This window comes from Cervus elaphus, chromosome 17 (assembly GCF_910594005.1).
Source record: "Cervus elaphus chromosome 17, mCerEla1.1, whole genome shotgun sequence".
NCBI lineage: Eukaryota > Metazoa > Chordata > Mammalia > Artiodactyla > Cervidae > Cervus > Cervus elaphus.
The window spans coordinates 9,493,905-9,506,536 of NC_057831.1; the positions used below are offsets into that span (position 1 = coordinate 9,493,905).

At 37.2% G+C, this 12,632-nt stretch overlaps 1 protein-coding gene across 1 annotated transcript in view; it reads left to right on the forward strand.

The window, feature by feature from the left end:
* The window catches only part of PRSS12 (serine protease 12), a 76,282-nt gene that overhangs the window by 49,831 nt on the left and 13,819 nt on the right, over window positions 1-12,632 (forward strand). Inside the window, exons 7-9 of the mRNA XM_043871063.1 lie at window positions 2,947-3,152; window positions 5,858-5,936; window positions 6,842-6,964. Of these exons, the coding sequence (XP_043726998.1) occupies window positions 2,947-3,152; window positions 5,858-5,936; window positions 6,842-6,964 (408 nt within the window). The remainder of the gene's footprint in view (window positions 1-2,946; window positions 3,153-5,857; window positions 5,937-6,841; window positions 6,965-12,632) is intronic.

Genomic DNA, 12,632 nt, shown 5'->3' on the forward strand with positions numbered 1-12,632 from the left:
CATAAAACTACCTTAACTGTGTTATCACAAACAAGTATGAAATAGGAACAGGTAAGTTTGCCCGTTTTTACTGCAATGACTCAGTATTATCTGGAGTTTCCACTAATCATTAAGAAGAACTGAGGTACTAGAATTTTTAAAAAGCCAGAATTGTTATATGAATAATGCAGTGTCCACCTAGAATACCCAGGAGGATCATCTGAAAAGACACTGGAACTAGTGTTTATTAATGTAACAATATGAAATATAAATATTTTTTAAAAAGCAATAATGTTCCTATATGCTAAGTAGAAAATTTTTTTAAATGTCCTTTATAAAAGTTATGACTTCCTTGGTGGCTCAGATGGTAAAGCGTCTGCCTACAATGCGGGAGACCCGGGTTCACTACAAAACTCAAAAAAATTCAAGGAATAAATTTCACAAAAATTGAGGTCTATGTGAACAAAAGCTATTAGTAAATCTTTACAGAAGCTGTAAGACTTCGTGATACTCCACAACTGTGAATGGGAAGACAAAATAGAAATTAATCTGTACATTAAATGCTCTCCTCATCGAAGTCTTTTTCGATGAAAAAGAAAGAAAGAAAGAAAAACTTTTTCAATGAAAAAGAAGAAAAACTTCGAAGAAAAACACCAAGTTTTTCTTGGTGTGTTTGACGGTTGGGGAGAAGGGCTTAACTTCCAAGTTCATCTGAAATCAAGTCTATGTGATACTGGCATAGGAAGAGGCAAAGAGGTCAGTGATGGTTAACAGCCTTGGTTGTGCATGGAAATCACTTTGGGACATAAAAAATATTACCCAGGCCTGGCCCCACTCCCACTGTGCTTCACATCTTAATTCTGCTTTAATTGACATCCAGTGGGGTTCAGATTGTGCTGTATTTTAAAGGTGCCCAAAGGTAATTTTAATGTGCAGAATTATTGAGCTATAAAGACCGAGAGGTGGCCTGTGTACTTAACAAGCATGATAAATAAGTGAATAAAAATGCCCTTTAAATCAGCAGGAAGAGTTATTAGGACAGTTACTTAGGGACAGAAAGAAAGCTAGATCCCTCACTAATATTAACAGAGATAAATTCCAGACAGATCAGAACTGTGATGTACAAAGTAAATCAGAAAAATACCTTTCCTTTAAATAGTCATATTTTATTGTACATATTTCAAATGCATAATTTGCTTTCCAAAGACTTGTCCTATATGAAACAATGTATATATCCAGAATCTTAAGAAATGTTTATATCTGTTGAATAAAAAGTTTCACTTCTGGGAAGAAATCTAAGCTGCCCACAAAGATTAATATATAAGGATGTATATACTTGCAAAACCTATAAAAATTTTAAAATAAATGTGCAGCAGTAAGGAAATAAATACTTTTTTTTTCCCCTACACTGAAATTTGATGCAGAACCACCTTCATAAGAATTGTCCACTTAGTTTGAGATCCACTAGTCTGTACAGAGTTTTTTTTTAACAATTAAAAATCGTAGTTAATATTTTTCCCATAAATGTGTTCCAGATGCTAGCAGTTTGTGGTTGGGGTTTTTTAATGCTTTTTTTTTGCAAACTTGATACAATGAGCATTTTTTACTTATACAACTATTGAAAGTTTTATATGTAGAAAGAATTAAAGAGTAACTTTAAAGTTGCCTATTTGATCTTCCATGACTATAAGTATTTCTGATGGGTTAAATCTTATTTTTATTTGCAATTTATGTCAGAGTAGCTGTTACTAATACAGAAGAAATTTTAGGGTACATTTTTGAAATGAGTGTACTGCCAGCTACAGGCCTGTGAGGCCAGGTCTCATAGCTGAAAGGGGATTATTCAAGCAAATTCCTCAGATAATCCATATCAATAAACTACTTTGCCTGAGTTCCTTGCATAACTATAAGGAAAGGATAATAACCTTATCTTAACTAAGTAGAAACTATTTTAATATTAGCAATCTAGTCTATATTGTCATTTTTAATAAGACAGTTTCTTTTGATTTAAAACCCTCCTGCTTTTCTACTGGTTGCTGGTTTTTTATTTTATAAATGAAATTTGAGTTATTTGTATATTATATGCTATTTTCCTCTGTTAGAGAATGAATTCATCAACACACACACACACACACACACATATAGTATACATACTCATCAACTTTAAAATTCATCTTTTCACTTTTCTTTGGTGGTTTTTAGTGAAGTGGCATTTTTTAATTTTTGTTGAGCTTATCAGTCTTTTAATTTAAGGTATACCATTTATGCTTTTTTTTTTTTTAACAAATCTTTCCCTAACTTGAAGTTACAAGGATAATTTTCCTATAATTCAAACATTAAAACTTGGCCATTCATAATCATGTCATTAATTTAACAGGAACTGAGTTTTGAATATGGTGTTAGTTTGAAATACTTCACTGAAAATTTTGTATTTGGATATTTAATAAGAAGTAATATATTATTAAAAAAAGAGAGAAACCAAAGAAAAGTGATATGCCTAAAGTAATTCTGCCTTCTTAACTATGGTTCCTGGTTTTCTCTTTCTCAGTTAAAAATTGTGCATTTTTACTTCTAAAGTGGGCTTTAAAAATTCTTAGCTCCCTAGGTAATTATTTATTTAATTCTCATAATTTTCTTGGAAACCACTTTTAAGAGAGTATTATGCTCTGGAAGAGAGTAGATATTTTTGAGAAGATTTTTTTTCCTACTTAAAATTTTGACATGCGACTTTCTTATTAGAAATTAAGATGTAATCAAGAAGCCGTGGAATATGATAACAAAGAATGCATAGTTATTACCTCTCAAGCTTTTTTTTTGATAGTCATAAAATAATTTTTTTAGCACATATTGATGCCAATGTTAATATATGAAAGTTAAGAAATATACTTGGATGAGAGTGAATGTTGTGATTTATTCAAATGTACGATTGACTGACTCTCCACATCCTCAAGAATGCTCTGTTTCCAGGGGCCCAGCCAGAGCAAGGAGCATGGCGTATTTTGGGGAAGGGGAGGGACCCATCCACATGGACAACGTGAAGTGCACAGGAAACGAGAGGTCCCTGGCTGACTGTGTCAAACAAGACATCGGAGATCACAACTGCCGCCACAATGAAGACGCGGGAGTTATTTGTGATTATTTTGGGAAAAAAGCATCAGGAAACAGTAGTAAAGGTATGTCACCTTCTGGGACGTGTCTCTGAAGGTCCAAGAATACTCATCCCCACGTCATTATTCTGAGCAGCACTTGGGTAATGAACTCCCTTCCATAAGAATATATTCAACTCTTCTTCCTTCTGCTAGTATTTAGAGGCAGTGGTTCTTCTCCAACTTTCCTGTGTGGGACTCCCAGAGAGGGCAGAGTTCAGGGGAAGGAGTGGTTCAGAGGATTTTGTAATCTCTGAGATTGTCCCCCTTTGACATTCTTAGCCATTTATAACCATTCCTTCTTTGAATGTAATAAAGTGTCAAACTTGCTGGTATCCTTGAAGGTTAGAAATGATATTTGCTTCATAAAAGCAGGAAAGAAATGAAAATTTAAAGGTGAATCAGAGAAGGGCACTTCTTCCACTCTTATTAATATCTTAACAGGGATAGTTTTTGAAATTAATTACAAAAAGAAAATTATCTTTTGTAGATTGTACTCTCTGAAATTTAAAAATGTAAGGAAAATGAGAAGTAATCTTTCAGTATAATACAGTGATGGATAGTTCATACTTATATAAATAGAAGAGTTCATACAAACTGAGCTTAATTTTTATGAAACAAATACTGCTTTAAGTGAAGAAGGGGAAAAACTAGCTCTTTTGGAGGAAACTGTGGTTATGTTTTATGAAAAGAACAGTTGTTTATGTATATCTATACTTGAGTATCCTCTTTTTCTAACATCTTTTAATAACCATTAAAGACAATCCAATAAATTGGATATTGTTAATATGATTCTTCATTATCTGAGAGTCATTTTTGAGTGTGAAGAATATTTGCAACCCTTTATGCTTTGTTTTATATATATATATATATATATATTTATATATATATATTTATATATATATACACACATATATATTACATGAAATAAACATGATTTGGTAAGCCAGTTTTTCCTAACTATAGACTGTAACTTAATTAAATTCCCTTCAGTAATTTAAATACAGTTAGAAAGTAAACATAGCTAAGTCTTTCGATTATGGAAAATTTCTTAAGCAGTAGAGATACATAAAAATTCAGTAACTGAAATATTTTAGTATATTTCTATGTAAAATAAACCTATTTTAAAATATGAAATGCCATATTTATTTCTTCATTATTAATACATTTGCTTTAATGCCTTCCAAAGGTGTAGCAGTGCTCATTTTGATACCTTTCCATGGTCCCAATGCTACCATATCTGAAATAAAAAGATTTTATCTTAGACCAGCTGGATTACTGAATCTGACTTATTAACTTGTTGATTTTGTGTTGAGGTGAAAGACCTGTTAACTTCTATAAGGTGATTAAAACTCAAGCCATCAGTTTTTGGTCATCTGATGGGATCCTTTCATAAATGAATTTCGTTTTACTTTATAACCTTTTTATAATAGTGAATTTTATGGCTTTCACTAAATTTGACTTTCTTGCAATCTGGTACTTTGCCCCAGAATGATGTAAACTTTTGGTTTTGCTTGCTTAATAGCACATCATTCTTTGTGTTGGCATTATATGCATTGACCTGACTTGGAACATTATTGGAAACTTGTGTTTTTCTGGTATCTTCTAACTTACAGGGTCATGTAGAGGACTCATATCATAAGAGATGAGGATTAAGGTTTGACAGCATGTCTCTGAGATCATTTGACAAATTAGTGATCTTGGTACACATTGCTGAACCTCTTCCTCCATGAAGAAATACCTAGTACTGAGATTCCTGTTTGCTCCCTTTTACCTGGTTATTATGGAGACTATTAATGCTGACTAGACATTCGTGGTCTTGGCACAATTCCTACGCTTTCTTCCTACTCTGATAGAAAAACAGTATATACTGTATTTTATACATGTATACTTACCCATCCCTGGGTTGGGAAGATCCCTTGGAGGAGGAAATGGCAACCTACTCCAGTATTCTCGCCTGGGAAGTCCCATGGACAGAGGAGCCTGGCAGGCTTCAGTTCACAGGGTCACAAGGAGTTGGACATGACTGAAGCAACTTAGCACGCACACACACTTTCTAAAATTATTTTTAAAATTAGTCATACCTTATTTACTCTTCTTTTATACATCACCTTTTCATATATTTTCAATTTAACTCTGATTTTTTTTAATACTCTTGACAGAAATCTGTTATTTTGAGATGTTTGACTGTATAGCCTTAAATCCATTTTGCCACTTAAACTGGCTTAGTAAATCCTTTCCATATATTAATATGCTATTTGAATAAATGTAAATCTGTGTCAGAATTTCTTCCTGGGAATGTGCTCTGCTTCTCTGAGTTACATTTGTATATGTAGCTTGGAAGAGTGTTGTCTGTGAAAACTAAATAATTCAGATCATCATCATTTTTTGTAGTCCTCTTGTTTAGTATTTCCGAATTCCTGAACAGGAGTAGGTGTGGGTACCATAAGGACGATGCACTAGATAGGGCCAGACCACTCAACAGTCCATGAAACCTCATCAGAGCTGATTGTGGGAAGCCTCATAAAGTTCCATGTCTACTTGTGAATTATTGTTGCCTTCGTTAACTGAGAAAACAACGTTTAATTTTTATTATAAGAAAAATAGCCTATAATTTGAAGAGAAAAGGCACTTTAAAATAGAGGAAGCAGCTGCAGGGAAATGTGTCACTTGTATCTCTACTCCAGTATCAGCAATGTGGTAGTTTAATTAAAAACCTCATTCTGCTTCAGAGTCCCTCTCATCTGTTTGTGGTTTGAGATTATTGTCCCCTCGGCAGAAGCGGATCGTTGGTGGGAAGAATTCTTTAAGGTAAAAGTTTCTTCAGAAGTGATTTTCCATATTACAGAATTATTTATACAGAGAGGGGGTTACAAATTGGGGCATTTTCTACTATTATATAGTGGATTTCTCTTATTTTATTTTCTAAACTAAATACAGATTACACCAATAATTTCACTGCCCTTTGACCTATATTTATTTATATAGACCATGTTCTTCAAATCACTATCCCCTGATATATTATATATATATATATATATATATATATATATATATTTGTTGTTGCAGAAACAAACTGATTTACCAGGAAGTCTGAAAAATTGTATAACTACACGTTTACTTAATTTAGAATATATTTGTTTTGGACTTGACTGATTCTTAATATAATTTTTTTGTTTATTGAATTTACAAATGGAAAACCAGTGCTTTGCTTAGTAAATATGTCTTCAGGGGAATTCCCTGGACCTGGCGGGCTACAGTCCATGGGGTCACAAAGAGTCGGACATGATTGGAGCAACTTAGCATGCGTGCCGATGGTTGGGACTGCGCTTTCTCTGCCATGACTCGGGTTCAATCCCTCATTGGGCAGCTGAGATCCCGCAAGCCATGTGGCATGACCAACAGAAAAAAAAGAAAAAACACAACTTCTTTAGGGTGTTTAGGTGAGGGAGAAAATATGCTTCAAATCACAAAATATAAAGAAGACACAAATTGTTTGCAAGGATGTCAGAGTTAGGGGCGATGCACACAGATGCTATAGGCAAATCTTCAGGGTGTTCTGCTCAAAGTTGTAGGAATATCATTCTCAAAGTAGGAGAGGAGTTCACATTCTCAAGTCCCTTTTATACTCCTTTCCTCCTACCTGCATGCCTAAGTCATTGTTTTACTGGATGATGTGCCTTGCTTTTCTGATGAGTGGCTTACTTTCTTCTTAGGGGTAGTTGGCCTTGGCAAGTATCCCTCCGGCTGAGGTCATCCCATGGAGACGGTAGGCTCCTCTGTGGGGCCACGCTTCTGAGTAGCTGCTGGGTCCTTACAGCAGCACACTGCTTCAAGAGGTATGTGTGTACCTTTCCAGATAATGCAGTTTGGCCCTTGCTTACCAGTTCTTCCAAGCCCTTCCTGGTCTACAGCATACTGGACACTTGGAGTGTCAGAGATAGGCTAGAGGCATTCCTCGTCTCCTCCAGTGGCGCCGTGGAAGCAAGGGGGTGACATTAGGAGCAAAGAGAGCTCTCAGAAAGTCACTTGCTACCCTGGTATTAAAGCAAACTCTAGGTTTAGGGAGAAGAGAAGATGGGTCTTTGGAGGGGAGGCAGCTATGTTATTGCTTCTCCAAGAACATGTAAGAGGATGAAATCATGTGCCCACAGAGCTCGAAGAGACCTCAAATTATTTGCTCCTGAATGCTGAGGAATAGGGAGTCCATGTTTAGTGTTTTGATTTGAATTTTAGAACCTCTGAGTCTGCTTGGTGTTTTGTGTCTTCTCGAGAAAGACTTCTCTATGTGTACCTGTCAGTTTGCATCCTGGTTATTTCCTGTTGTCTCAGACATTTTGGGCTTCCCCGGTGGCTCAATTGGTAAAGAATCCGCCTTAAATCCCTGTGTTGGGAAGGTCTCCTGAAGAAGGAAAGGGCAAACCACTCCAGCATTCTCGCCTGGGAAATCCTATGGGCAGAGGAGCCTGGCGGGCTGCAGTCCATGGGGTCACAAAGAGTTGGACGTGCCTTAGCGACTAAACCAGGCATTTTATCAGCCCAGTCGGAAGTCTTTCCAGTTCGGAGGGGAAGCCCTGCAGGGACCTGCTGGTCCCTTCTCCACGCCCTGCGCTCTGTAATGGCCCTGGGAGTGGCCACATCCTCAGCATGAGTTTAGTGTTTAAAAGTGTGTACCGTTGCTTGGCAAATGTTAATGATGACTGAAGCAAGGTGATGAATACAGGGGGTTTCACTATTCTAATTTTGTGTATTTAAAAATACTCAAAAAATGTTTTAAACAGAACACTACCATAGTGTTAAAACATTCTTACAACCAAAAATTTGTTTTGTATTTTTTCATTTGTGAGATTATGTGGCTTCATTGTGTATTTACAGTCCATCCATGTAGATGTTGTTCGTTTTAACTGCCATATGAGTGTGTTAAGTCCTATTGTAAGATGCAACCAACCACAGTGTATTTATTCTCCAGCTGGTGGACAGTTAGGTGGCTTCCATTCTGTCATTACTAAAAAGAGTGCTGCAGTAGATGCATGTGTCTGATTGGCACATACATGTGGGAGGATCGTTCTGGGTCCAGGAGTGTGGGTGCCAGTAATATTTACTGGGCACTACTAGTTTATGTTCTGAGTAATGGTATCAGTTTATATCACAGCAGTTTGTAAGTTCCTGTTTCCTCACATCCCTGTCTCAATTTGATACCATCAACATTTCAGTTTTTGCCAGCATTAAAGAGTTTTTGGGTTTCTCTCTTAATTCTATTCTCCTGATTTCATGTCGTTTTCTTTCGTAAATTACTTGTTTGTATCCTTTGCTTATTTTTCTATTAAATTGTCTTTTATAATTGATTTTAAATTTTTTGGGATATATTCTTTGTACAGAGGCTTTGTTATTATGTGTTAAAAATACCTTTTACCAGTCTGGGGTGTGTGCTTTCATTAGCTTAACGTCTTTTTCTTATGAAGATATTTCAATTTTAATATTTTTAAGTGTGTCAGTTTCTATAAAACCTTTGTATATCTTTTTTTAAAAACCCTTCTTTAGCCCCATAAGAAGATACTATCCTAGTTTTTTACAAAAAATTTTACAGTTTTGTTTTTCCTGTTTAGATTTTTAATCTGGTTACAGTTTTTGTGTGTGTGTGTGTGTGTATGGTATATGGTATAAGGAAGGGACCTAATATTTTTCCTTATGGATAGCTCATTTTTCCAGTACTTTTTAAAATTAAACATTCCATTCTTTATCCACTGATATGTCAGTTGTGTTGTTAAGTTCTCATATATCCTTGTTTCTAGAATCTCTATTCATTTCCTCTTACCTATCTTGATAAATACTTATGGACTAATGTTCCATGCTCAAAGTGCTGCGAAAGACACAAGTCTGTGTTTTACATATTTTCTGTCATTCCTGGGTAATAGTTGAGTTTGAGAGTTCACCTGTATACTAGTAGGTTTAATATACTCATGTGTTACATGAGTGGTACAGACAATATAGATCCATTTATTTTTTTTTTATTTTATTATTTTATTTTTTTTTTTTAGATCCATTTATTAACTTAACAAAAAAATTATTGAGCCTGTAATATTCCTAGAAATGTGCCATGCACTAGAAATATCTTGGAGAATAAGACAGATAGCACCCTTGTTAGCACGAAGTTTTCTTGCAGCTATAGGAACCCAGGGGAGGGAGACATATAGGATGAGAAAAAGTATAGAGTGTCATTTTTAAAATGAGGTCTTTTCTCCATAATATTATTTAGATACATTCAGCTTATTAAAAACCCAGATTCCTGAGCCACTATCCTAGATCTTCTGAATCTTCGGAGCTAAGACACAGGAGTTTGCATTCTTATCAAGCTTCTTTGATGATTCTTATGAACATTAAAAGTTAAGACCCTCTTGCTCCTGGATAGGATAGCATATGGTCTGGACATTTGAAGAAAGATGATGAGAAAGAATATAACGGAGTTAGCAGGATACTTATCCTTGCCCTATTCAACATATTAATAGCTAAGCTGAAAAAGGACACCGATGGCAAGCTAATTATATTTTTTGATGCCGGGAGATTGGTAGGGACACATAACAGGTTGGAAGATAGGGTCTATCGTGGCAAAGAATCTTGATAAGCTGGTTCTAACAAGTAATGTGGCATAAAGAATAAAATGCTGCCTTTAGTTCGGGAACCACGACTTAAATGCAGCACAAGTGAAAAAGACCTTACAGGTTTTAGCATCCTGCAGCCTCAGCGGTAAAGAATCTACCTGCCAAGGCAGGAGATGTAAGAGACGCAGGCTCCATCCCTGCGTTGGGAAGATCCCCTGGAGGAGAAAATGGCAACCCATTGCAGTATTGGGATAATCCCATGGACAGAGAAGCCTGGTGGGCTATATATAGTCCATGGGGTCGCAGAGAGTCGGACATGACTAAGAGTGACTGAGCACGCACGAAACCTTAATAGAGTCAGTGAGGTAGTGCGGCTGCCCGCGAAGTTAATCAGCCTTGGGCAGCCCTGCCGGAACAGTGCCAGCACCAAGCAGTGAAGAGCCTCGCTCTTCTGCCCGGCTGTGGCCAAGCTGTTGTCGGGGCAGAAAGAGAGAGAGCTGTGCTCAGTTCTGAGACATCCTATGAGAAAGCGACATGGTGCCCCACGGAAGGCAAGCAGGAAGGGGGGAGTGTCAGGAATCAGATCAAATTTATTATGTGTTGCTTCAAATACCACAGATGCTAATGGGAGGTAGTTTTCATTTTAGCATAGGAAAGAGGTCTGTTGTTTGGACAGTTCCAAGCTGGAGTGGGATGTATGTGGGAGGAAGAGTGAGTTCTGTTATGGAGTCTGTTCAAGCAGAGAGGCTGAATTCATGTATTGGTAGAGGCTGGAGGCAGAGAACGTCTAATGTTGAGAACACAGTGGTGAGAAAGCATAAAGCATATTTGAAGGATGGCAGTGACTAGGATCATGGATCCAGAATGTGTATAGTGGAGTTACAGTAAAGAAGCAGGATTGGTCTGGGATGTCAGGGTAGTGAATCTCTGTTTCATTTACTCGGTAGTGCAAAACCACTAAAGGTTTTTGAGCCTTGAAATATGATCAAGAGGAGTTTTAGGAGATATGTCATTGGAGATATATGGGATAGATCTGAGGGGGGAAGCAAAGTTATTAATCTAGGAGTCTGTGAACAAGCTTCAAATTATATGAAAAATATTTGCATACATGCTTCTATCCTTTTTTCTAGAGTGACTCAAATTGACCCTGTTACCAAGTGATTAAACCCACTGTGGTAGGAACTGAAGGGAGACTGGTTGTAAGGCTACTGTAACAGCGGTAGAAGGTTGCAAAGGAGAGGAGGGAGGAAAGGTAGAGACCCCGAGAGAAATCAGTAGAGCTCGGTACTGGGTAACCAGAGAATGAGATCTGGCCATTAAGACCAAGGTTAGAATGGCCCGGCACATGTCTGTGACTGGGCCCCAGGGGCTGGAAAAACAACACTGGTCTAGAAAGCCACTGAAGTTGTAAAGTCCTCTGGTGTGCCTGTTGACGGATTTTATACAGAAGGAGTCAGACAGGGAGGGTTTGATGTTGTCACTCTGTCTGGCATCCAGGGACTTTTATCCAGAATTGGGTCAGACCTGCCCCCTGGAAAGCGTGAGTAGGGCAGTACGTAGTGGGTCTGACGTCCTTTGAGCAGCAGCGCTCCCAGTCTTGAGGAATAGATCAAGCCCTGAGCCTTGGAGTGGGACCACTGACTCCAAGACCCTAGACTACCAGAGAACTAACCCTGGGGAGTATCAAATAGTGAGAACTCACACAAAGGAACCATTGGAATATAAGACCTGGCATCATCCAACCACCAGTAGCACCCTGTGCAGGACATGTCAGCTAAACAACAAACAAAACAAAAATACAAATCCAATGGTCAGCAGACAGGATTACCACCTCATTCAGCCTTGCCCATCAGAGGAAAAACAAAGAAACAAACAAAAACTCAGCACAAATCTCACCCTGTGTGAAGCTTACACAAACAACTGGACCAACTTTAGGAGGGCAGAAACCAAAGGGAAGAAAGAATTCAGCCTTGAAGCCGGGGAAAAGGAGAGCTTAAACACAATACTTAAAAAAAAAGAAAGAAAAGAAAAGGCAGAGAAACACTACACAAATGAAGGAACAAATTAGAAACACAGAAGTCCAAATAAATGAAGAGGAAACGGGCAAACTACCTGAAAAAGAATTCAGAATAATGATGGTCAAGGTGACCAAAAACCTTGAAAGGAGAATGGAGAAAATGCAAGAAAAGACCTAGAAGAATTAAAGAATAAACATACAGAGACAAACAACACAATTACTGAAATTAAAAATACCCTGGAAGGAATCAGTAGCAGAATATCTGAAGCAGAAGAACGAATCAGTGAGCTGGAAGATAAAATGGTGGAAATAGCTTCTGAAGAGCCGAATAAAGTAAAAAGAAGGAAGAGAACTGAGGAGAGTCAGAGATAGTCAGAGACCTCTGGGACCTAAATGTAAGACCAGAAACTATAAAACTCTTAGAGGAAAACATAGGCAGAACACTCGATGGCATACATCAAAGCAAGATCCTCTATGACCCACTTCCTAGAGTAATGGAAGTAAAAACAAAGTAAACAAGTGGGACCTGATTAAACTTAAAGGCTTTTGCACAGCAAAGGAAACTATAAGCAAGGTGAAAAGACAGCCCTCAGAATGGGAGAAAATAATAGCAAATGAAACAACTGACAAAGGATTAATTTCCAAAATACACAAGCAGCTCATACAGCTCAATGCCAGAAAAACAAGCAACCTAATCCAAAAGTGGGAAAAAGACCTAAACAGACATTTCTTCAAAGAAGACAGATGGCTAACAAACACATGAAAAGATGCTCAACATCGTTCATTATTAGAGAAATGCAAATCCAAACTACAATGAGATATCACCTCACTCCAGTCAGAATGGCCATCATCAAAAAGTCTGCAAAGAATAAATGCTGGAGAGGGTGTGGA